Source organism: Tupaia chinensis, unplaced genomic scaffold (genome assembly GCF_000334495.1).
Source record: "Tupaia chinensis unplaced genomic scaffold, TupChi_1.0 Scaffold144255_1, whole genome shotgun sequence".
NCBI lineage: Eukaryota > Metazoa > Chordata > Mammalia > Scandentia > Tupaiidae > Tupaia > Tupaia belangeri.
In genome coordinates this window covers 4,014,713-4,039,387 of record NW_006204113.1, presented here as the reverse complement: position 1 = coordinate 4,039,387, position 24,675 = coordinate 4,014,713, and the positions used below count along the sequence as shown (strand labels likewise).

Here is a 24,675-nt window from a genome sequence, read left to right as displayed (position 1 = left end):
AGCAATTCTACCCAGATAAAGGATCGATAAGCTCCCCCACCCAGCACCCCTTCTCAGAGGAGAAAGCAAACTTGCTGCCTTACGGTCCAAGTCTTCACATTTCCCAGTGTCTACCAAGGGGTTCCCCTGACCACTGTCCTGAGAGTCTGAAAAACTCAGGTGGCTTCACTTTGTTCAATGAGGCTGCCAAGATGATCCTAAAATAGCAGAGTCCGGCCAAGGAAAACATGACAAAGAGGCTATTTTCAGTCAATATGTAAATAAGACCTGGCTTCCAGGAGAAAGGAACAAATTATTCTGTGTTTATAGATTCCAGAAGACCCCAAACTTCCTTTACATTCAGGAATAGATGATAACTGCCCAAACTCTTATCACTACTTTGAAATATATACCTCCAGGGGGCTGTCAGGTGGCATGGTGATTGAGATGCTGGACTCCACATGGCTGAGCATGGTTTGAGTCTTGGACCCGGCAGCTTGCTTTCTCACTTTCCCTCTCTCTTTCTCTGTCTCTCTCTGGTCAAATTTTAAAATAATAACAAATAAATAAAGTTAAATTTTTAAAAAAGAAACGTATACCTCCAGCTTGTTATTGGACTTCATGGCACAACTCAGAACCACATTTGAAACTGACAGACTCTGGAACATTTGTGTAATTCCTCTGCTTTACAAAGCAGAGGTGTGCTTGTAAAAGTTTTTGTCAAGATAAATTAAATATAGACATTAAATGGTATCTGTGACAGGTCCTTTGTTAAGTGGTAAACTAATTTTGAGAGCTGACCTAATGGCTTAATGGCTAAGAGAGTAAGATCCCACATGGCCAACCACAGTCCAAATCTCAGCCCACGTGGCTTAAAAAATATGCCAGATAAGTGTGTATGTGTGCGCATATGTGCCCAAATTCCCAAAAAGATTGGGAAATGGAGAAGAAGGGACTGTGGTATGGCCACACCTCATTGGAGAGGGCTTTCCTTTACTCTGTCTCTGTTTCTCTGTCCCTCCCTGGGGAGCACATGCACATCCTAGCTTGTAAACAAACAAACAAAAGATAATTTTGAAAGTGAGTAGCTGCTTAGTAATTGATATTTGCCTCATATTTATTTCTAAAGCTTTCTGTTTACTCAGAGTAGGAATGTGCTTTTAGATGGATATGATCTTAAAAATACTATCAATTTTTATATAAACCCTCATAAAGTAATCCAAGCCTTTTCAAGGTACTTGGCACAATACATAGTTAAGGTGGGGCCTAGCCACAATAGTGCAAGCAGCAGAGCCTGGCCTTATACTGTGGGAGCCACAGGGCGGGCCCTCGTTCTAATCCCCAGCCAACCTGAACATGCCCAGGCATTGCAGTGCACCGTGACCATGGCTGGCAGAGAGCGTGTGATCTTTCTGATCACAGCAGAGTGAGACTCGGTCAAGGTCGCCTATTTCCCTGTGTCACTTCCTCTCACTTTCTCTTATGAAAATTTTTTTTTTAAAAAAAACTGTCAACATGAGGGGACCAGCAGTTAGCGTAATGGCTATGTCACTGGACTCCCATGTAGTCGACTGCGGTTCACGTCCTGGACCCGGAGGCTTAAAATTCACGCCGGGCATGTGTGCGTGCGTTCCCAGGATCCCGAGAGGAGAATGGAGGAGAAGGGATTGCAGCGTGGCCATGCCCACTGGGGGGTGATTTCTCGCTTTCTGTCTCTATGTCTCTCTCTGTCTTTCTGGTGAGCGCACGCGCCCTATAGCGAAAACCTCTCCAAAAAAAAAAAAAGTCAACATGAGCATATGGATGAAATAAATCCATTATCCTTTACTAACCTCTGCCCCTCAAAATGCATATACACGCTCCCTCAGATATTCTAAGAGCCACGTGTGACTTGGGACTAGCCACATCAAAACTACCTGGAGATCTTGAAACAGCTGCAGATTCTTGAGCCCTGCCCCAGACAGCATTGCACCAGCTCCATGCAGAACAAATCAAAACATCCAAATAGAAAAACTCTCTTCCTATGAACTAGCCTGAAGTGTCACTCCCTTACAGGCATGCCCCAGTAAAGCAGAAGAACATTCTGGTCGGGTCACCTGGGAGGTGTGTTGAAGTCTTTAGGATGCACGATAGGAGAGCTCCCTTCTCTGCAAACCCGGCCCCTTGTAGACATGTGCAATTACTCTTCCTTGAGACTCCTACAACATGAGTATTGAAAGGGCCCTGGGGGAACCAGCAGTTAGCGTAATGGCTATGTCGCTGGACTCCCACATAGTCGACCGCGGTTCATGTCCCGGACCTGGTGGCTTAAACTGACGCCAGGCACGTGTGCGTGCGTGCCCAAGATCCCAAGAGGAGAATGAAGGAGAAGGGATTGCGGCGTGACCATCCCCCCTGGGGGGTGATTTCTCGCTTTCTGTCTCTCTGTCTCTCTCTGTCTGTCTGGCGAGCGCACGCGCCCTATAGCGAAAAATCTCTCCAAAAAAAAAAAAAAAAAAAGAAAGGGCCCTGGAACTCCTGTGGCATGACTTCCTCATTTCATCATCTATTTAGACTACGCTCATTGCACAGAGAATTGGAAGTGTAATAGACATGTGCAACAACATATTAAATGTGGAAAATAACAAAAAGCTAAGATCGAGGAAAATAAAAGCTGGAACAGAAGGTCAAAAGCAGGAAGGAAAATAACATCAAGATATCAGGTCATGGGTCCTAGAGTTCCTTAAATAAATCTTTGAATTTGACTCTCAAGCTTCCTGGCAGCTGAAGCACAGAGGAAAACATGCCAGTAAAATTATTCTTGTTGTCTCCCACATGGAAGCACAGGGGATGCTCACCCGGTCCCTGGGAGGTACAGGGGCTCTCTGGTTAGTGCCAGAACTAAGACGAAAACACCATTTTCCTAATTCCCAGATTAGCGTCCATCCTTGTGTCAATTTCATACACACAGAGAAGCTTCTTCACATCTTTTGTAAATTCTTTGCTTGTTCTTCAAATAACAGCAAAAAACTTAGACCCAGCAAACTCAGAAAGCTACTTATATTCTATAGCCAAGGAATGGCCTAGTTCTGAGCTTCCCTAAAAGTATAATTCCCCCTTAATCTTTTTTTTTTTTTTTAAGGTTTTTGCTATAGGGTACATGCGCTCCCCTGAGAGGATCAGTGAGAAATAGCGAGAGAACATCCCCCTGGGGGATGGCCATGCCATAAACGCTTCTCCATTCTCCTGGAATTTGGGGCACGCACACACACCCGGTGTGATTTTCAGGCTGCAGGGTCTGGGGCTTAAACTGTAGTTGACCATGTAGGAGTCCGGTGCCTTAACCATGACACCACCTGCTGGCTCCTCCCTCTTTCATATCTCTTTCTCCACTGTGAGCTCATGCCGAAGAACCTCGATGACAGAGAAAAGAGACTTGCCAACATAATTATGGTGGAAAAGCTTATCGAAGTCCCCTTCATTCCTGTGTTATTCAGGCAACTTGACTAAATTAGTTATTTTCTGTTCTCAGTTTAAACTAAATCCCTTATTATTGATTCAGGAAGTGAGATAATCAGGCCCAATGCCAAATTCAGGACCCCAAGATGACCAGGTTTTTTTGTCTCATACTCACAAAGAACTAGAGACCTGGACACAGGAAGTGATGGTAAAGGGGAATTTATTAAAAGAGGAGAGGAGAAACAGAGCTCCCAAACAGGGAGGGGTCCCAGGAATCCATTGCCAAAGAGGAGCTGGGGGAGAGCTTTTTATTCCAGCAAAGAGTGACTTGTGCATGCATCTCCCTCCTGCGGCTACACAATTTAAGGTGGTTTTTGTCATCCTTCTCCTATTTGGGAGTGGCCTCACAAAACACAAGACTTTAGACATTCAGACCTCAATTAATTAACTTTCAGCAGATCTTTGTCTGAGCTCAGTAGTTCATAAAGTTTCTTGTTTTCATCATGTTTTCTACAAATACAAGATGAAGCTTTGTTCTTTGGTGTATTTTTCCCTTACACTTCAAAAATGTAATCTCATTTAGATCCTCTTTCCTCACAGGTGTAAACCTGCATGTCATGTTCCCATTTCTCAAGTGATAGCTTGGGGCAAGTTATCGCTCAAGGGCCTTCGATCTCTCGCTCTCCAGACCAAGAGAGACTACACTCTTTGTTTGAAATGTAGTCGTGTTACAGAAAATCTTAGTTTAGCTGTCATTATCTCAGGCGAGCTGTAAGCAGTTCTCTGTGTGAGCAGGCAGTGAGAGCTAATCATTGATTTCTAGTGAGAATAGTGAATGATTTCTATTAAAAGCTTAACCACAGTGACTCCATCTTGTAAGTTCGCTTTATCTTATAGGTCTATGCCCTACCTATATGGGTGTGCGCCTATCCCCTAAGCCATTATTGATAGTCAATTAAATCCTCCAAATAAAAATAAAGAAACCAAGATAGAGCTAGAGGTAACACAAATGGACAGGTCTTAACTTTCAGTGTATTATCTTCCCTAAGTGTTTTATCATCAGAAATCAAATGAGAAATTGACATTAGATCTCAATCCACTTAGTAGCGGGTAGTTAATATCCAACATCATTTTTTTTTAAGTGTATTTGTTTGGTGTGGGGAGAGCAAACACCCTCAACAGGGTCTCATGCTGTGATCTCCCACCCCCAGTATCATGGACATGTAACAGGTCCACCTGGAACCTGAGCCCTAATCCTCCATATGGCATCTAGCATTGCAGAGGACCACCCAGAGGTGGTTGGTGGTGGCTGGTCCTCCAAGGTCATTTTAAAGAACTCTGTGCTGGGACCAGCAGATAGTGTAATGTATTGCTAGACTCCCACATAATTGACTATAGAGTTCTGGACCGGTGGCTTAAAACTCATGCCAGGCATGTGTGCCCAAGATCCCGAGAGTAGAATGGAAGAGAACGGATTGCGGTGTGGTCATCTCCTGGGGGGGGTGATTTCTTGCTCTCTCTCTGGTGAGCACACGTGCCCTATAGCAAAAATCTCTCAAAAAAGAAAAAAAAAAAAAGAAAAACTCTATGTTGAGTTTTTTCTGTCTCTCACGTGATTATTTATCATACATAATGATATCATTATATATATATAATATGGAAATACGAATAGCTCTCCTCACAATGGAATCCTTCGCTTTCAGAACTGTTGTTCTTGGTATCACCAAGAAAGGAAAAATAGGTAGCTTAGAAGGTGCTTTTTGTCTAAGGCTCCAGCTATTCCCTATAAGGCTTCCACAAATAGCCGAGGAAGGGACCGTCAGATTTTCTGAAAGCATTAACATACCTTCAATTTACGCTTAAGAATTCAAGAGGTTTGATGAAGTCTGTAGGGCCCTCAGAAGAAGAGCTCCCATGTATTGCAAACATGGTAACTTCCAGCCATGTAAAACTCCTTTTCCTTAAACTTTTAGATATTTTGCATCAGGTTTTTATTTTTTTTTTCAAAGGGGTTTGGGGTTCTGGAATATTTAAAATCTATTTTAAAATTTCTGTTCTCCAATTTACTGAAAAATAAGACCACAAACGTGATGCAGGAGTAACAAGTTAGCAATGCAAAGGAAGAGGGATGACTGTTTGGTTTCCCTTTTCCACCCTGCAAGGTGAAAAGTCTACCTGTAAAGGCCACTCTTTTTTTTTTTTTAAGATTTATTTATTTATTTATTTTTATTTATGATTTTTGTTTTGTTTTGTTTTGACCAGAGAGAAAAAGAAAAAGGCCACTTGTCTCCTACAAGGGCCTCTGGAGCTCCCCCAGATGGACTAAAGCAGAGTCAGCATTCGGAGGTACAGAACGGAGCGCAAGTGGAAGGAAGAAACGTGCAGGGCTCCCCCTAGTGGCCATTAGTGGCGAGGCGCCTTGGTTTTGACTCCTCCAGAAGGTTCAGTAGGAGGAAAATGCAATCTGTAAGGTGTTAGTGAGAGAAGCACGAGCTTCAAGAGAAGTGAATCCCAGCCTTCTTCAAACCAGGCATTCTAAAAAGCTCCGGTCAAGGTCTTGGATTCTCTGGTTCAGCCTCCATCATTGAGCTTCAAACCTTGAAGAGGCTGCCTGCCCTTCACCACTGTCAATGACACCATCACCGTGAAATCCTGGCCCCCAACCCCGAATTAGTGTTGTGGCTCCCAGCGGGTGCTACTGCGCTTGCTGGAGGAGGAAGAAACGTTATTTCTTGAAGGAAATAATTGTGAAGAAGTAGAAGCCACCCTCTCTTTGCCTCTTCTCCCACCCCGACCCCCCAAATAAAAAAGGTACAAAGCACCAGCCAGTACATCACCAATACACTCTTACCCAGAGGCAGCAGAAGAGCACTCAGCTCTAGGGAGGAAATCTTTCAAGTTCATAAAAGCTAAGTGGAGGCTCTCAAGATTTCACACTCCAGGTCCTTGCTACACTGATCTGATACTACTGACGCTGAGCCAACAATGTAACCAGCCAATTCCTGTAAAACAAACCTAGGATATATGTAAGGCCATTTTCTCCTGGAGGAAGAAGCCTTAGAAGTAGGGTCTCCACAGAGCACTGCCCTCAGGCTCCCATCAGTTCCGACCTAGATTCTCCTATGAAAATGCAGAATACAATTTGTCGATATTTGAGGATTAAAGGACCACTCTGAAAATTCTATGCCGAACCCTTTTAATGAACGTATTTTGTTCAAAGTATAACTTGGAAGACAGTAAGAGCGGGAAGCTGGTAGGATAATGTTTGATCAGTCAAATATCCATAAAGTAACAGATGGTGGTTGAAAATATAAATGTGTATTTATCGAATCTCTGAAGGAGGAGAGAACTTCCTATGTATAAAAGTGATGAGAAGAAAGTCACAACAAGAAAGGCTTACAGCGCAATATTCTAAAATGTTCTACTTCTGTATGTACAAAAAAGATCATCTAAATTAAAAGTTAAAACAAAAGAGAACAAAATGTGTTTTAAAAAAATAATCGAATGTCTTGGGCTAGCCAGTGGCATGGTAGTTAATTAAGGCAGCTAGATCCCGCAGGACCAGCTACATGGTTTTGAGTCCCAAATCTAGTTGCTCGAGAAACATGCCAGGTGTGTGTGCTTGTGTGCCCCAAATCTCACGAGAATGGAGGATTGTGTCATGGCCACCTCTTCCCGCCACCCCCAGCCCTCCACCACCCCACCTCCCACTCCCAGAGGGTGGGAATGCTTTCTCACTCTTCCTCTTTCTGTCTCTTCATGGCGAACATAAACACCATATACCAAATTTTTAAAAAATAGCCAAATGTACTTCATATATGAAGAATTTGGGGGGGGGGAGGGTGGGCACATACACATATTTGCCAGGCATGTTTTTCAAGCCACCAGATCCAGTACTCAAAATGCACAGCCTGTGCAATCCAGTCACCTTAACTTCCTCGCCACCCATTGTCCCTATAAGGAACTTTTATAAATCAACAAAATCAGTAAGACCTTGCCAAGGCAGATGGGCAAAACCCCAGAGCAATTTTAATAAGAGCACGTATAAGAAGATGGCATACTTTGGGGAAAAGCTTACACTTCACTAGCATCGGAGAAAGCCACATTAAGTCAACAATGAGAAACTATTTCCAAAACAAGGGAACGCCAATGTGTTTTTGAATGAAATCTCTACAGCGCATCTGCATTGGTGGTGGGGCGGCTGGGGGCAGGGAGTAAACAGTACAGATCTTTTGGGTAGCAATTTAGCAATTACAGTCCCAGCCTCCAAAGTGTTCATATCTGGTAGTTCCATTCCTGTGAGTACATCCTAAAAACATCCTCTAAGATAGAGAAAATGCTTTTTATGCAAAGCCTGCTATTCCCTGCTCCATCGTTCATAATGGTAAAGGACTTGAAGCCATCTAAACACCCCTAGTTAAAGCTCTAGATAAATAACTTCATGGTTTATACATGTGACAAACGATGCAGACATTAACCAAATTGGCAAATTATGCAGACATTAAAAGTGATTTTAAAAAAATTTTTAAATAATCACACATGTAATAGAGGAATACATTCTCATTATTTTAAAAAATTCACACTCAGAGTAGAAGACAAGACCTTTCCTCCCTCCCCAGACCCTGCTCTTAAGCACCTTTCTTTCTCACCCCAATTTTAACCCATCCCCTTATCGGTAGTAGCCAATGTTATTTACGTGTGTATGTACACATGTGTAGCTCAGTTCTGTTTTCTTCTATTAAAATGGAATCATGCCATCTTTATTGCTATATAATTCACTTAAATATTTCTAGCAGTCTTTTCATGTCAGAACACAGATCTACTGCATTCATTTTTAATTGCCCCATGGAATTCCACAGCATGAACATAATTTATTTAACCATTCCCCATCTAACATATATTAAGTTTTATTATTTTTATCATTATTAATAGTGCTGCTCTCATAAATGCTCATATGCATAAATAAACATTATAGACTTTATGAAAAGAAAAATATTTATGTCAAAATGGTAACCAAATTCTATATACAGCACAATTTCAACTATATAAAAATATACATTGTAGGCCCAGCTGGAGTGGTATAAGTTGCAGAACACTGCTGTGAGGTACTGGAGCCGTACAGGAAGACATGGGGTTCAAATCCCAGGTGAACATGAATATGCTAGGCGTGTCTGCAGGCTGGCTTGCAGGCTGGGGAAGGATCCAGATGTGCTAGGACCCTCCTGGGGTCCCTGTCTCTCCATCTTTCTCTGAAGCTCACTCCTTCCTTTATATATAGTGATCAGGAAAGTCAGGACACATTTTTGCATAGAAAAATACGTCATGACTTGTGTATTTTTCTATGCAAAAATGTGTCCTGACTTTCCCAACAACCTAATATTTCTACTAACATATATTAGTAGAAAGGGACAGAAAACAATAACAAAATGCTAACAGTGGTTGCTTTGGGGAAACGGTATTATGGCTTTTTTTTTTCTACACTTTTCTCTTTTTTCCTTTTTTTTTTTTTTTCAAAATTCTCTTCAATGAACAAATATTATTTCATAATTGGACAAGAATAAAATTAACTTCACATAATAATTGTTATTCTGTTATTTACATAGTAGAAGAGAACATAGCAGAAAGCTATTAAAAGAAATACAGAAATATTAGTTTTCTTAGAAAACAGCCATCAAAATTGGACAACCAATGATGTTACTAACAAAGCACTGAAGTGCTCAACTAGCTATCATGACCTGAGGACAACCAGTGTCCCAGTTTGGAAGAACAGTGGTTACAACTAAAATGGCACAGTGGCTGACAGCCAACTGAGCTAACCAATCCAAGAAAACAGACAACATAATTCCACACAAAAATCTGCAATGTTTTTAGCATGATGATTCAAAATAGCCAAAAAATGGAAACAGCAATTTGTCAGTCCATCAGCTGATGAAAAAAACAGGATGCAGTGTATCTACATAATGGAATATTATTTAGCCATAAAAAGGAAGGAAGGGTAAACCTTGAAAACATGATGGTAAGTGAAAGAAGCTCATGAAAGGCTACAGACTGTACGATTCCATTTATATGAAACATCTAGAATAAGTAACTCCATAGAGACTTAAAGTAGATTAGTAGGGGCCAGGAGGTAGCACAGTGGATCATAAGGCTTGCTCTGGAACTTGGTAGTTAAGGAAACTGGATTCCACGTGGCTGACCACACAGTTCGAATCCCAGCCCTGGTGTCTTAAATAACCACACTGGGCACATTTGGATGCCCTGAATCCCAACAGGATGGAGAGATGGAGGAAAAGAGATCACAGCATGACCATACGTCATGGGAGGGTGCTTTTTCCCTCTCCTCATCTCCCTCTCTATGTCTCTCTGGCGAGTGCGTGTACCTGCTGGCAATTTTTTTTTTTTAATTAAGATGATAGGTGAAATTTGAAATCAAGAAAGTACTTAACTACAGATGCTCTTGGAGCATACACACAAACTTATGCCAATTCATCCTCATGCAAACTGCTACCCATAAGGCATGTAATCAAATTTGACAATGTGGGAAACTGTGCATGGAAATGCCAAGTAAGGTACAAAACAGGGTGATGAGTGCAAGAAGCAAAAGCATAAAATATCCTGAGGCCACCGGAAGATGAGGTTTCAGTTGCTGGGCAGGTTCTCACTCCCTCAGTGCTGTTTCAGGATTATTTATGCTATCCTCTGACCACTGTCATTTTTTTTTTTTTTTTTGAGTTCTAATGATGGCTGAGAATGGATCAAGCAATGCCCAGAACGTAGAACCAATTCATAGGTGTGAGAGCATGGACTTAGAGCAGCAATTCAAAGGGTCCAAGAAATTCAGCCAAATCCTACCGTTCACTGCATTTGGAATTGGTGAAAATATTTTGAATGAAGGCACTGGCCAAAAAAAAAAAAAAAAAAGAAGAAGAAAAAAAGAAAAAGCCACTGAAAGGTGGTACCACATGTATATCCACAAAAATAAAATAAAGCCTGGCTTGAGTGCTATTTTAAAATGGAAAGGTCCATAACAACATAAAAAAAGAATAAAGTTTAAAAATGTGTGCTGCTTTGATGAATGATTCAGCAAAGGCTAGAAAATCTGTTTGAAGACAAAGCACAGTTTGAAAAGAGCATCCCAATGGTTTTTAAATGCATCCAATGTTCAGAACAGGAAAGCAAATGGGCAGGTTACTGGTTTAATAAATACACAATGTATCTCCAAAACTTGTACAAATATTATAGAAAAATATGGTCATATAACAAGCATAATAAATCTTGCATTTTGATGAAGCTGGATTTTTCTTTTTCTTTTTTCTTTCTGTTTATTTATTTATCTATTATTTATTTTTCTGGAGTGGGGAAGGGGTAATAGCACACAGCACGTGCACCCTGCATGATTTTCAAACCTTTGGGTCCAGTATTCACATCACTGTCAGCCATGTGGGAATCCAGCACCTTAACCATGATACCACCTGCTGGCCCCAAACTGGATTTTTCCAAGAAGAAAATTTAAATCAGATAGGATACTCAGTTCAAACAAAAAAGTGGCCAGACAGTATAGCAGAGTGGTAACATCAGCACCCTGCAGTGGTGGAAGCCATATGGCAACTTTGGTTCAGATCCTAGGTCAGCCAGAAAAACATACTGGGTGTGCCCATGAACACCCATAATCCTGAGAAGCTGGAGGCTGGGAAATGGGGATTATGGCAAGATGAGAACCTGTCAAGTGTGCCAGGGTACTTTCTCTCTCATGCACATGCACATACTTTTAAAATTTGCCAGCGTGCACATGCATCAGTCGAAGAAAAAGTGAGTGAGATACTGAGACAGTACCCCTCGTGGGGCACAGTCACGCTATGATCCCTTCTCCACCTCTCGCTCTTTTCAGGATTTGGAGCGTGCATGCACATACACCTGGCATATTTTCCAAGCTACTGACCAGGACTCACACCACGGGGTTGACCATATGGGATCCATCTGCCTTAACCACCCGGTTATGAACTGGCCTGCACCCACGTTTTGTTTGTTCACTTAGTTTTTACTATAGGGTCCATGTGCTCATTGAAGACAGAGATGGGGTGGGGGTAAGTGAGAAAGCACCCCCATAGGTGATGGCCACTCCACAATCCCTTCTCCTCCATTCTCCTCTCGGAATTTTGGGCACACACACAGAATTCTGGTATGTTTTTTCAAGACATTGGATCCAAAACTCAAATTGTACAATTGGCATGTGGTATCCAGCTGCCTTAACCACTGTGCCACTGACTGGCCTGTCCATGAACTTTCTATCAAAAAAAAAAATACAAAAAAAGTGTCAGAGTTTAAGGAGACGACAGGTAAGCTGAGTCTCTTGCTTGGGGATGGATAACTGCAGACGATTACACATTGAAATCTTGGTTTGCTTGTTACTGAGAAAGACCACGGGTATTAACAGAGTTTCAGTTCATACAAAATCCTGATTGTACAAAACCATGAAAAAGAATGACATAAGTCAGGGGATCATCTCTCTTAAAATGATTCTGCTAAGTTTCAATTTCACTGGAATCTCCTGAAGTCTGCATATTGAAATTGAGAGGAATGGATTGTATAATTCAAGTTCACTGGTCATGATTTCAGATTTTGATATTGTCGCTGTTATACTTACAAGTCTTCTTAATGTTCTATGGAACAAAAACCACATTCCAATCTGTTGGGACAACGCAGAATACTCAGTGGTGTTGAATAGCATCAGTGAAAACTTCCTAAACCCAGGCTGGTAAACCACAAGTATTTCTAGGACTGACTGACTGCTGATAAAATGGAACATGTAACTCAGTGACACAAGAGAGCAACCAATTGTGCTTGTCTCTTCCCAAGCCTGAGATCTCATATTGGTAGTTTAAAATTAGGCTTGTGTATTCACAGCACTAAAATCAGCACATGCTACAAATGGAGGTTTGGGATTATTTTCCCCTTCTTTTTTCAGAGAGTTGGTTGATAAACATTTATCACCACACCATCCATTATATCTCTAATCTCTCTGGTTAAAGCTCACAGCCAGTAAAATGATTCAAAAGGTTTAGTACTCCCTGCAGATTACTTTCTAAGCTCTGTTTTCACATGAGTGTCCTATCAGCACCTCAAGCTGAACAAAAGGTTTCCTCCCTCCAGCTGTCTCTCGGTGAAAGCGTTCATTTACTGACTACATACTTGGGAATCATCCTTGATAACTCCGGCTCCTTCACCAGATTTTATATCACCTGAGTCCCTTAAAAAAATTTCCCAGTCAGGGGCCAACAGGTGGCATGATGGTTAAGGTGCTGGACTCCCACATGGCTGACCGTGGTTTCAGTCCTGGACCTGGTAGCTTGAAAATCATGCCAGGCACACATGTGTGCATGCCCAAAATCCCAGGAGGAGAATGGAGAAGGGATTGGAGCATGGCTATTCCCCCGGGGAGGGGGGTGATTTCTCACTTTCCCTCTCACTGTCTCTCTCTCTCTCTCTCTGTGTGTCTCTCTCCAGCGAACACATAGGCCTATGGTAAAAACAAACAAAGCAAAACAAAAAACCCTCTATCAAATCCTTTTCTCTTTAGAGTGGACCTCTTTGTCTCACTCATCCTGTTATTGACCCCCCATGAATCTTCCACTTGCTGGACTGAACAACTCAAAAAACATTAAGGAACACGTCACTCTCCTCCCTGTCTACTGTGGCATAAAGTGCCAATTCATTGAACAGTGGAAAAGGCCCTTTAGCCTCAGACTCTGGTCAACGCTCCACGTTCACCTGTTACCACTAACCCCTTCATCACCAACCTACCTACTGATTGCTTGCTAAACACACCACCATCTCTCCCTGACCTCTAGTTCACCCTTGAAGACTCAATAGAAGCAGGGACCAGCAGTTATCATAATGGCTATGTCACTGGACTCCCATGTAGTCGACTGCAGTTTGAGTCCCAGACCCGGTGGCTTAGACTTATGCCAGGTGCATTTGCATGTGTGCCCAAGATCCTGAGAGGAGAATGGAGGAGAAGGGATTGCAGCGTGGCCATCCCCCCTGGGGGGTGATTTCTCACTTTCTGTCTCTCTGGTGAGCACACATGCCCTATAACAAAAACCTCTCAAAAAACAACAACAAAAAAAGAGTCAATAAAGTCATATCCACCCACATACCAGGTCCCTCTTAACTATGTCTCAGGCCTAGCACTGGACACACCTAGGTTTAAACAGGCTTAACAATGTAGACCCTCTTCTAGCTCTACCTCCATGAAGGTCCTTAATTTTGGTATTCCTCTTTATTTTTTCTTCTTCTTTTTTTTATCATCAGAGCACAGTTGCATTTGCCAAAGAGAGAAAGAGATAGAAAGAGGAAACACTTTCCCATGGGGTATGGCCATGCTGCAATCTTTTTTCCTTCATTTCTCCATCCCGTCAGCTTTTATAGCACTCAAGCACACATGCCTAGTGAGGTTTCCAGCCACCGAAGTGGGATCCAAATTGCAATAGGCTGTGTGGGATATGACTTTCTAGCCACAGTGCTCAACTGCTGTGCTATTGAGCTGGGCCCGTTTTGATATTTCTACAGCCTGCTAGAGCCTGCTCAGTGAAGTCACTCCAGTTGATGAAGCGCTACTAGTACCATTTACCTGGAAAGCTATCAGAAAGAGTAAATGAGATGGGGACCAGCAGGTGGCGTGGTGGTTAAGGGCGCTGGACACCCACATGGCTGACCACAGTTCGAATCCTGGACCTGGCAGCTTGCTTTCTCACTTTCCCTCTCTCTCTCTCTCTCTCTCCCTTTTGCTCTGTCTCTCTCTGGTCAAATTAAAATAAATAAACAAATAAAATAAAAATAATTCTAGAAAAAGAAAAAAGACAAAGAAAATGAGATGGAGTGTGCACAGTGAAGTGCAAGACTTTTTCTACCACATCATGCTGCTTCTTCAGGGTCTGTGGTCTCAGAACAAAAGCTTGAAATGTCTTACATATGACAAGTCATCACCCATAAACACTGCAGCTATACACATCCAGGATAGACAATTGGAAATGTAAATAAATGTAATCTGCTTCCACTTGATAAAGGTCAAGTAGAAGAGCATTAATCATCAGCCTTCCCTTAGGAGACAAAATCACATTCTCTGGTTGCCAACAGAGGAGCAACCCACTCATAAAGAGAATTTATCAGTCTTTGGGACAAAGATAAAGGAAGTCGAAGAACTACCTTCCAGATTATTCTGAGGTAAGGAGCTCCATTACTGCCAGGTTAATGACGGACCTCCTAGCACACACTGCTCTTGTCTACTCAGACTCATTTCCCCTTCTCTCTTAGTTACAGAGCACGGATTTTGCTTAGTGTCCCAGCTAAAAGGCCGAATTTCCTGCCTCCCCTGTAGATACGTGTGACCTGCCTATGAAATTCTGGCCAATGGGATGTAAGCAGTCATTAGGGAGGATCTCTGGGAAGGCCTGTTAAAAGGGCATGGCTGGAGACCAGCAGACGGTGTAACGGCTGTATCGCTGAACTCCCATGTAGTTGACTACGGTTGGAGTCCCGGACCCAGTGGCTTAAACCTCAAGACAGGAGTCTCTGCATGCTTGCCCAAGATCCCCAGGAGAGAATGGAGGAGAAAGGATTGCGGCATGGTCAACCCCCCCAGGGAGTGATTTCTCACTTTCTATCTCTGTCTCTCTGGCAAGCACATGTGCCCTAGAGCAAAAATCTCTCTCAAAAAAAAAAAAAAGTATGGCTGTTTAGCTTTTCTTGTTTTCCTTTCTACTTTTTCTGAGCCTGAAACTTGGGTGTGATGGCTACAATTCCAGCAGCTATCCTGTCATTTTGAAGATTGAAGCCTCGCACTAACGATGACAAGAATAAGAGAGAAAGAGTCTCAGTCCCTGGTAACTTCATAAAAAAGCTATCAAAATAGCCCTGAACTACCTGCCTCAGGCTTTTTATGTGAAAGAATAAAACCTTATAAGATAAATTTACAGAAGTTAAGTTCCTCTTAGCAGCAGCCAAAAACAATCGCTAACCAGTACAGACCTTGGTCGCAATGGCAGGAGCCACACAAGCCCTGCAGGGATCCCTAAGGAATGTGGTGACTCCTCGAGAGGAAGCACTTCACCAGGAGTCCTCCCTACTCTATCCCAGGTTTTCCAGAACAATTGCAGAGCAGGTTAGTGGAAGACAAACATGTACAAATGAAACCCAGGTGACTGCAAGCTGAAATGATCAAAGTGGCAGAAAGAACAAGGCCGTGAAGCCAGAAGATGTCAGGGTGACCAGGTTAGCAGCCTTGCGTGGCTTTCCCCACTGTATCTGACTGGGAGAGGGCCCCGTTTTGTACCTCTTCCAGGTTGCAGAATTCCTGCCGCAGAGCTGCCTTCAGGTCAGCACAGTTTCTCCCGCATCTCAGCGCTACCAGACACTCCTTGGTCAAAGGCGGGACCTAATCAAGGACACAGGTTCTCAGTGAAGAAGTCTGCAGAAGCTCCATATCCCCACACTGCTGAAAAATGCAACAAAGCTTAATTGCTCCGGTTGAACAGGACAACACGCACACGCAGCCTCCCCAGCTCCCTGTGAAAGGCTCTAGGTGATCTCTGTGGCTCTAGGAGTCCGCTTCTCACAGAACTCTGGGAAAGCAAGCTGCTGCTAACAGGGGTTCTCCCAGGCTCCTTACTTCATCAGCTGCTTCCATATGGCTTTTTTTTTTTAAATATTTTTACCTTAGGGTGCATGCTCTCACTAGAAAGAGAGACAGAGAGACAGAGAAAGAAGGAAAGTTGAAAATCACACCCACACACCCCATCCCCTGTGGGGATGGCCACACCGCAAACGCTTCTCCGTTCTCCTTTCGGGATTCTGGGCACATATGCACATGCACCAGGCATGATGTTCAAGCTGATCCCAGGACTTGAACCACAATCAACCATGTGGGAATCCAGCACCTTAACCACTATGCCATTTGCTGGTCCCCCCAGGTGGTCATTTTTTACATAGGACACTTAACCTCGCTAAACCTCAGGGTTCTCATCTGAAATATGGATATAATAACAGTGCCTGTCTCAAAGGGCAGCTATAGGATTAAATGAGGTACCCTCTATAAAGTTGTTAGAATTGTGTGTGGCACGTAAGTGTTCGATGTATGTCAGCTATTAACATCACTGAGATACTTCCATTTCTTTTCAAAGGGAACCGTCTAAAATCCCTCCATTGCTTTTTCTCCCATGATCACCAGTTGTGCCTTTTTCTGTCCTTGGCATTGCTCACACAGCCAGCACTCTCGTCCTGCATAAAGGACAATCCCTTCCTGCCTCACACGCCCATATTTCTCACTTGAAGCCTGAGAAATATTCACTAGTGTTTGTGTTCTTTAAAGATCATCATTTTCTAGTTCTTTCGATATTTCTATATTAATTCACACAGTCATTATCATGTCATAACCATCCCTCCAAGACTGCTAGTTGAAATTAAAAAGCACCCGGCATCTAAGACTAACCCATCAGGGCCGGCAAGTGGCATGATGATTAAGGCACTGGATGCCCATATGTCGACCATGGTTTGAGTTCCAGACTGGGTGGCTTGAAAATCATGACAATTAAATACATAAATAAACAAGTGATTTTTGTTTTCTAAAAAAAGACTTTACCTTGTCATATTAGCAGTCATACCCTACTCTAAATCCATGCCAAACAAAACCATTCCACCAATGACTTTTGGCTTTAAAATGGGGTGAAGCTTGGGAAAGACATACAAAATAAAATAGAGTGTTTGTGGTTGTTTTTTTTTTTTTCTTTAATTGAATGTACCTTACAAAATAGCTCCAATAGCATTTTTTGGCGAGCCCGTTCATAAGGGTCATGTGGAAACAGCTTCCTTCCTGGATAAGCGTCATCCAGGTATTCACAAGCAACGGCAGATTCGTAGATCAATTGACATTGGCTGTTCTCCAGGACAGGGATTTGACCCAAAGGATGCTTTGTATAGTACCAATCAGGCTTGTTTCTCAGGTTAATGTTGATAACTTCATGTCTGGTCATGTAAAGGGAACACAAAACAACAAAAATGAGCAGCAAATTTAGGCACACACTCATAAGCAATCTATGGGACCAGCAGATGGCGAAATGGTTACGTCTCTGTACTTCCACATAGTCGACCACTGTTAAGAGTTCCAGACCCAGGGACCAGCAGTTAGCGTAATGGTTATGTCTCTGAATTCCCATGTAGTCGCCCGCGATTCAAGTCCCGGACCTGGTGGCTTAAACTCATGCCGGGCGCGTGTGCATGCATGCCCAGGATCCCGAGAGGAGAATGGAGAAGGGATTGCGGCATGTCCATCCCCCCTGGGGGGTGATTTCTCGCTTTCTATCTCTCTGTCTCTCTCTGTCTTTCTAGAGAGTGCACACGCCCTATAGCAAAAACCTTTCCAAAAAAAATAAAAAACAATTCCAGACCTAGAGGCTCGGAAAACTCATGCAGGGCGCATATACAACTGTGCCCAAAATCCTTAGAGGAAAATGGAAGAGAAGGGATTGCAACAGCGTGACCATACCCTTGGGGCGGGGGGGTGATTTCTTGCTTCTATTTTTCTGTCTCTGTCTCTCCAGTGAGCACATGTGCCCTATAGTAAAAATCTCTCTTTAAAAAAAGCAATTCGTGTATGAAATTAAAATATGCAATTTGTTTTTAAAGTCTACATTTTGTATAAAATACGTATCAGTGTCTCCACTCCTGCAATAAGATGGGTAAGATGTTTTCTAGGTCTATCTCATGTGTGCCTGTGACTCTCTGTGAGGTTTATCTCCTAGTAAACACGGCTCCAGGAGATTGAATTTCACTCAGTACCACCCACTGAGAAGCAGCAGAGCCAAATCAGAGCCAGGCAGACTGACTCAGAGCTGACACACTCAACCATGAATTAGAGAGTGTAGTACATTTTAAAGCCTAAAGATAAAACTCTGCTACTAACAGGTCGAAAAGAACATTGTAAAGGTTAACAGTTGACATCCCCGCATCCGACTGACGTGTCTAGCATGCAACCTGGTCAAATTCCTTAGCTAGTCCGTGCTTAGTGTCCTGAACTGTAGTGGGGAGTGTGTGGGAGGAAGGATAATTGCACCTGTCCAAGGCATCATTGTGATGATCAGATAAGTAAGTATGTACAAAGTGCCTAGTACAGAAAACATGCAATAATTTTTAATTCTTCTTAATTATCACTAGAAGCTTATGCCTTGACAGATACCAGAGGCACACACATATGTTTTGAAAAGATTAAAAGAAAAAAAATGGTAAATTCTTTGCTCAGTTTAGGAGATTGTCTTAAAACCTAAAGCAGGGCGGGACCAGCAGTTGGCGTAATGGCTATGTCGTTGGACTCCCATGTAGTCAACCACTGTTTGAGTCCCGGACCTGGTGGCTTAAACTCAAGCCAGGCGTGTGTGTGTGCATGCCCAAGATCCTGAGAAGAGAATGGAGGAGAAAGGATTGCGGCATGGCCATCCCCCCTGGGATGGGAGGGGGGGTGATTTCTCGCTTTCTGTCTCTCTGTCTCTCTCGTTCTGGCGAGCGCACATGCCCTGTAGCAAAAATCTCTCAAAAAAAAAAAAAAAATCTAAAGCAGGGCTCGAACCATGGTCAGCCATGTGGGTGGGAGTGTCCAGCGCCTTAACTATCATGCCACCTACTTAGCATTTCTTTGATTTATTAAAGTTAAAACTGTTTTTTCTTGAAATTACCAGCTGAACTTGCTATTGAATGTAGTTAGATAAGAAATTGTGTGATCAATAAAACGTGGGGGGTTGGAATGGAAAACAATTGTAGACACCAGGGATAGTGTGGGACGAGGGTGGAAAAGGGCAGAGGATCAGAAATAGGGGTTAAATATATATATATATGTATATATGGAAAATTATTGATGATAACATGCATGATTAAGTCACTATGCAGTATATTCTGGATGGGAAATCACATTTTGTATGCTGTGACAATGCTTAGGGAATGAATGTAAATTAATTAATTAAAAAATGTTTCCCCCAAAAAACTCTAAAAAAACCTAAAATTAAAAATAGCCCCTCTAGGGAACCAGCAGTTAGCGTAATGGCTATGTCGCTGGACTCCCACGTAGTCGACCGCGGTTCGTGTCCCGGACCCGGTGGCTTAAAACTCACGCCGGGCACGTGTGCATGCGTGCCCAAGATCCCGAGAGGAGAATGGAGGAGAAGGGATTGCGGCGTGACCATCCCCCCTGGGGGGTGATTTCTCGCTTTCTGTCTCTATGTCTCTCTCTGTCTGTCTGGCGAGCGCACGCACCCTACAGTGAAAATCTCTCAAAAAAAAAAAAAAAAATAGCCCCTCTAGGGCCAACCCCATAAAAACAAACAAACAAACAAAAAGCCTAAAGCAGGGTCAGCCAGTGGTATGGTGGTGAGGGGAGTTGGATCCCACATGGCCCACCAAGGGGTTCAAGACCCAGACTCAGTGGTTGGAAAAACATGCTGGATTCATGTGCGTGCATGCTCCAAATCCTGAGAGGAGAATGGAGGAGAGATCGCACCCTGGGGGGTGCTCGCTCTCTCTCTCTCTCTCTTTCGTTCTCTCTCCCTCTCCCTGGCAATCACATGTGCTCTACAGCAGATTTACAGAAAACAAAAACAAAACAAACTAAAAAACAAAACAAACAAACAAAAAACAACCTAAAGCAATGAGTCTCAACCAGGAATAATTTTTGGCATCCCTTCCAAAAGATATATGGCAATATTTGGAGAAGTGTTTTTTTTATTTAGTTCTGTGTTTGTTTTTTGGTTGTCACAACTAGGAGGAAAAGAGGAAGAGGGAATTCTACTGCCATCTAATGGAAAACAGGGATACTGTGAAATAGTCAATAATGCACAGGCTGGCCCCTCCCCTCACTCCCCAATAATTACATGACCCAAAATGTCCAAAGAACCAAGGTTGAGAAACTCTGCCCTAAAGAAATACTCATATCCTAAGGTGCCAATTTGTCACCAAACAGCCCTATAGCAAAAATAAATAAATAAATAAATAAAAATAAATAAACTCTCAAAAAATGTATGTATGTAATTATTATTATTTTTTTTTTGAGAGGTTTTCGCTATAGGGCGTGTGCTCTCACCAGACAGACAGAGAGAGACATAGAGACAGAAAGCGAGAAATCATCCCCAGGGGGATCGTCACCCCGCAATCCCCTCTCGTCCATTCTCCTCTCGGGATCTTGGGCACGCACGCACACACGCCCAGCATGAGTTTTAAGCCACCGGGTCTGGGACGCGAACCGCAGTCAACTATGTGGGAGTCCAGCGACATAGCCATTACGCTAACTGCTGGTTCCCCCCAGGGACCTCTTGATAACAATTACTGCTACCTCATGTTTGGAGTGATCTGTTCATTCATGCAACAATTATTTTTGAGCACCTATTATGTGCCAGGCTCTCTTTCTAGCCCACGAATAAAAGAGACAAAGCCTTTACCTTCAAGAACTCACATTTTTTTGTGAGAGGTGATAGACTGTGCCTGTGAGTATAAATAAAATAAATATTTTATTTAAAATATGGAGGGCAGGGACCAGCAGTTGGCATAATGGCTCTGTTGCTGGACTCCCATGTAGTCCACCACAGTTCGAATCCCAGACCCGGTGACTTAAACTCACGCCAGGCATGTGTGCATGCATGCCCAAGATCCCGAAAGGAGAAAGGAGAAGAAGGGATTGCAGCAGCGTGGCCATGTCCCCGGGAGGCGATTTCTCACTTTCTGACTCTCTTTCTGGTGAGTGCATGTGCCCTATAGAAAAAACCTTTCAAAAAAAAAGAAAAAAATATATATATGGAGGGCAAAAGTGCAAAGGATTAAAAGAATTGGCCCACAGTGCCTGGGGTGTGCATGGGGGCTGCTGCATTCCATGGAGCAGTCAGTGGCCTTGGCTGTGTCCTTCCTAAATGAACCTTAGAAGAGAGAAGCAGTTCACCAGTTCCACCATTCAATTTACTCTGCCTTGTCCTGAAAATTCCCAGCACAGAGACCTGACCTCTGAAAGAGTTCTGCATTTCAGGAGAGCCTGTTTAAAAACTCACCCTTTGGGGCCAGTAGTTGGCATGGTGGTTAAGGCACTGGACTCCAACATAGCCAACTGCCCTTGGAGTCTCAGACCTGGCAGCTTGAAATCAAACTGGGCACATGTGCAAGCGTGCCCAAAATCCCAGGAGGAGAATGGAGAAGTGATTGCAGCATAGTCATCCCCCCACCCCCCCGGGGGATGAATGCTCACTTTCTCTCTCTCTCTCTCTCTCTCTCTCTCCAGTGAAAGTAAGCACCCTATGGGGGAAAAAGCTTAAATTAAAATAAAACCTCACCCTTTGCTTACCATTAATAACTGGGGTCCCTTCTACATCTGAGCAAGACAACTACCAGATTTTAAACATTTCCTGGTGCCTCTGAGGCCCCGGACTTAGGGTATGTGGGCTCCCACCTCTCACCTGATGCCTTTGGCCTTGAGAACGAGGCGCGTCCTGTGCGAGTAGGGGCAGAACCTCATGCTGTAGATGCGGATCATGCCCTCAGGGACTGGCCCTGGGGGGCAGCTCCCTGCAAGGTGGGAGGGCGCAGAGGTCAGCGAGGCTAGTTAGCCCATTAGGGAGGGGGCTCACTCACTTCCCGGCATCCCCACTGGGCTGCACGCACTCTGCCAAGTCCCAGAGAGATATTTTTTACATGTGGCTTCTGTGCAGGGGAGCCCTTCTATCAATAGATCCTCTCTGCTAGGCTGGTCCCAGAGCCAAGGCCGGGCAGTCCTCTCCACAGCCATGATCCCATTCACATGGCACCCAAAGACCAGGGATCCTGAGCAGGAAGACTCACCTTTCCCCAAGGTCCTGGTGTCATCCCCAGACATGATCTCCAGGCGTCTGAGCAGCGCCAGCGCTCACAGTCTCCTGGTCCCAGGGACAGCCGTGATCTGACGCGCACCTCCTGCCCCAAATTCAAATTTTGAACAACTGTGCTCTGCACGGCAGATGGGAAGTGATCTGTGGCAGAAGCTACAATAACTCAACCTAAATAACATCAACCCAGATAGGAAAGACAAAGAGTGGGGAAAGCAAACACACACACACACCGCCACTACCACAAGCAAACACACACACACATCGCCACTACCACAACCACCACCACCACCAGCTACGTAGGAAGTATCCCTTGCTTTGGACACTTGGTTAAAGTACCCGGTGGGGCTTCCTCCACATAGAGAATGTGAAGAATGGACATTTAGAACACAACACAATTTTTTTTAAAATAAAGAATTATTTTACTTAATTTTATTTATTATTATTTTTATATAATTTGACCAGAAAGACAGAGAAAGCAGGCTGCCAGGTTTGGGATTCAAACCATGGTCTGCCATGTAGTAGTCCAGTGCCTTAGCCACCATGCCATCATGCCACCTGCTGGTTCCCTAAACATGGATTTTAAAAGAGCTTAATAAAAATTGACCAGATTAATGCTGGTTTATTTTCTTTTCCATTCTAACCTCTCCCTCTTGCATCACTAAAACTATTTGCCACACCTTCTGAGTGATAAGTATAGCATTTGCTTTGCTTTTTAAAAATAATTTTATTTTAATAAGGCCATACTTTTTCATGATATAGCGCATGGGGAAAAAGAAGTTATTGGTGTTGAAATATTGCCCCACTTCAAGAGCAAGTGCCTCCTTAAATTTAACACCCTAGACAGGGAACTTTTCACCCTAGTCATGACCCTACCTACTTGTGAGATTTACCCAAGCTCTGAAAACCTAGTAGTGAATAAAAACAAGATACCAGGAGGCAAAGTATGATTTGTGAGCTCTCTCCACTTCTCAGCAAGAAATTTCCAAGATTTTCTAGTTGCTAAAGACAGATTGCCAGCAACCCAGCAAAACAGGACCACTTGGACAGCTCTCCCATCTACGTGAGATGAGGAGGTGGCTGGCTTTGGTTCTGATGCTGACTAGCTGAGATCCTGAATTTCAGCAGGTAGAAAATCATTCCTTTAACTTTCTAGGATTGAGCTGAAGTGAGAATTGCTTGTAAATGCAGTTTTCGGGATTGACAGGTAATGAAAAAGAGAAAAGTGTTATGTATCTCACAGGTGACAATTACTTCCATAGACTTCCTTATTTGATTCCCACAACTGTTTATTTAACCAGGCAACTAGGAGTATTCCTATTTTACAAAATAGAAAACAGCCTCAGAAAAACAAAACTGCCCAAAGTGACGGGCTAATAAGGTTGGAAAACTTTAAGACCCCAAAACTGAATTAATTGTCTTGGCCTCTAAAGCTGATAAATCTTAGTCAAATCTAACTATTTTTTTATTAAAGATAGAACTTGAGGCCAGCAGGCAGCATGGTGGTTAAGGACACTGGATTCCCACCTAGCCAACTGTGGTTCTAGTCCCAGACCTGGCAGCTTGCTTTCTTACTTTCTTCTCTCTCTCTCTGGTCAAACTTAAATAATAATAATAAATAAATAAGTTAAATGAAAACGTTACTGGAATTTCAATCGATCCAGAACTTCTTGATGAATAATGTAAACACTTCTTTCTGCTGAGTAAGAATTTTTTAAATCTCCAGAATAGTGACTCAACTGCCTTTTTTGCTAAATCTTTCAATGATTTCATTTGTCATAAGTTTAGATAACAATGGGGCATGCGTTGCTGCTTTATAAGAATTGGAGAATGGCAAAAATGTTTAATAAATATTCCCTGGAAAGAAAATCCATATATGTCAGTCAGAAATTTGGTGTTAAAAAAGATAAATTGGGGACCAGCAGTTAGCATAATGGCTATGTCGCTGGACTCCCATGTAGTAGACGGTGGTTCGAGTCCCGGACCTGGTGGCTTAAACTCAAGCCAGGCGTGTGTGCGTGTGTGTCCAAGATCCCGAGAAGAGAATGGAGGAGAAGGGATTGCAGCGTGGCCATTCCCCCAGGGGGTGATTTCTCACTTTCTTTCTTTCTTTCTTTTTTTTTTTTTTTTTGTAGAGGTTTTTGCTATAGGGCACGTGCACTCGCCAGACAGACAGAGAGAGACAGAGAGACAGAAAGAGAGAAATCACCCCCCAGGGGGGATGACCACGCCACAATCCCTTCTCCTCCATTCTCCTCTCTGGATCTTGGGCACGCACGCACACGCGCCTGGCGTGAGTTTAAGCCACCAGGTCCGGGACGCAAACCGCGGTCGACTACGTGGTAGTCCAGCGACATAGCCATTACACTAACTGCTG

At 43.2% G+C, this 24,675-nt stretch overlaps 1 protein-coding gene across 7 annotated transcripts in view; it reads right to left on the bottom strand.

Moving 5' to 3' along the window:
* LOC102483771 (glutathione S-transferase omega-2) overlaps window positions 1–24,675 on the bottom strand; it is a 39,634-nt gene that overhangs the window by 5,879 nt on the left and 9,080 nt on the right. For 5 of the 7 annotated variants that reach the window (XM_006166412.1, XM_006166411.1, XM_006166410.1 and 2 more), the window contains exons 2-6: window positions 22,276–22,386; window positions 21,894–22,002; window positions 17,214–17,436; window positions 15,749–15,850; window positions 12,062–12,103 (exon numbers count right to left, since the gene is read on the bottom strand). In XM_006166412.1, the coding sequence (XP_006166474.1) occupies window positions 12,062–12,103; window positions 15,749–15,850; window positions 17,214–17,436; window positions 21,894–22,002; window positions 22,276–22,309 (510 nt within the window). In that variant the 5' untranslated portion in view covers window positions 22,310–22,386. Of the gene's footprint in view, window positions 1–12,061; window positions 12,104–15,748; window positions 15,851–17,213; window positions 17,437–21,893; window positions 22,003–22,275; window positions 22,443–24,675 lie in introns of all 7 variants that reach the window. The other 2 variants (XM_006166413.2, XM_006166415.3) reach the window with 2 other exon arrangements.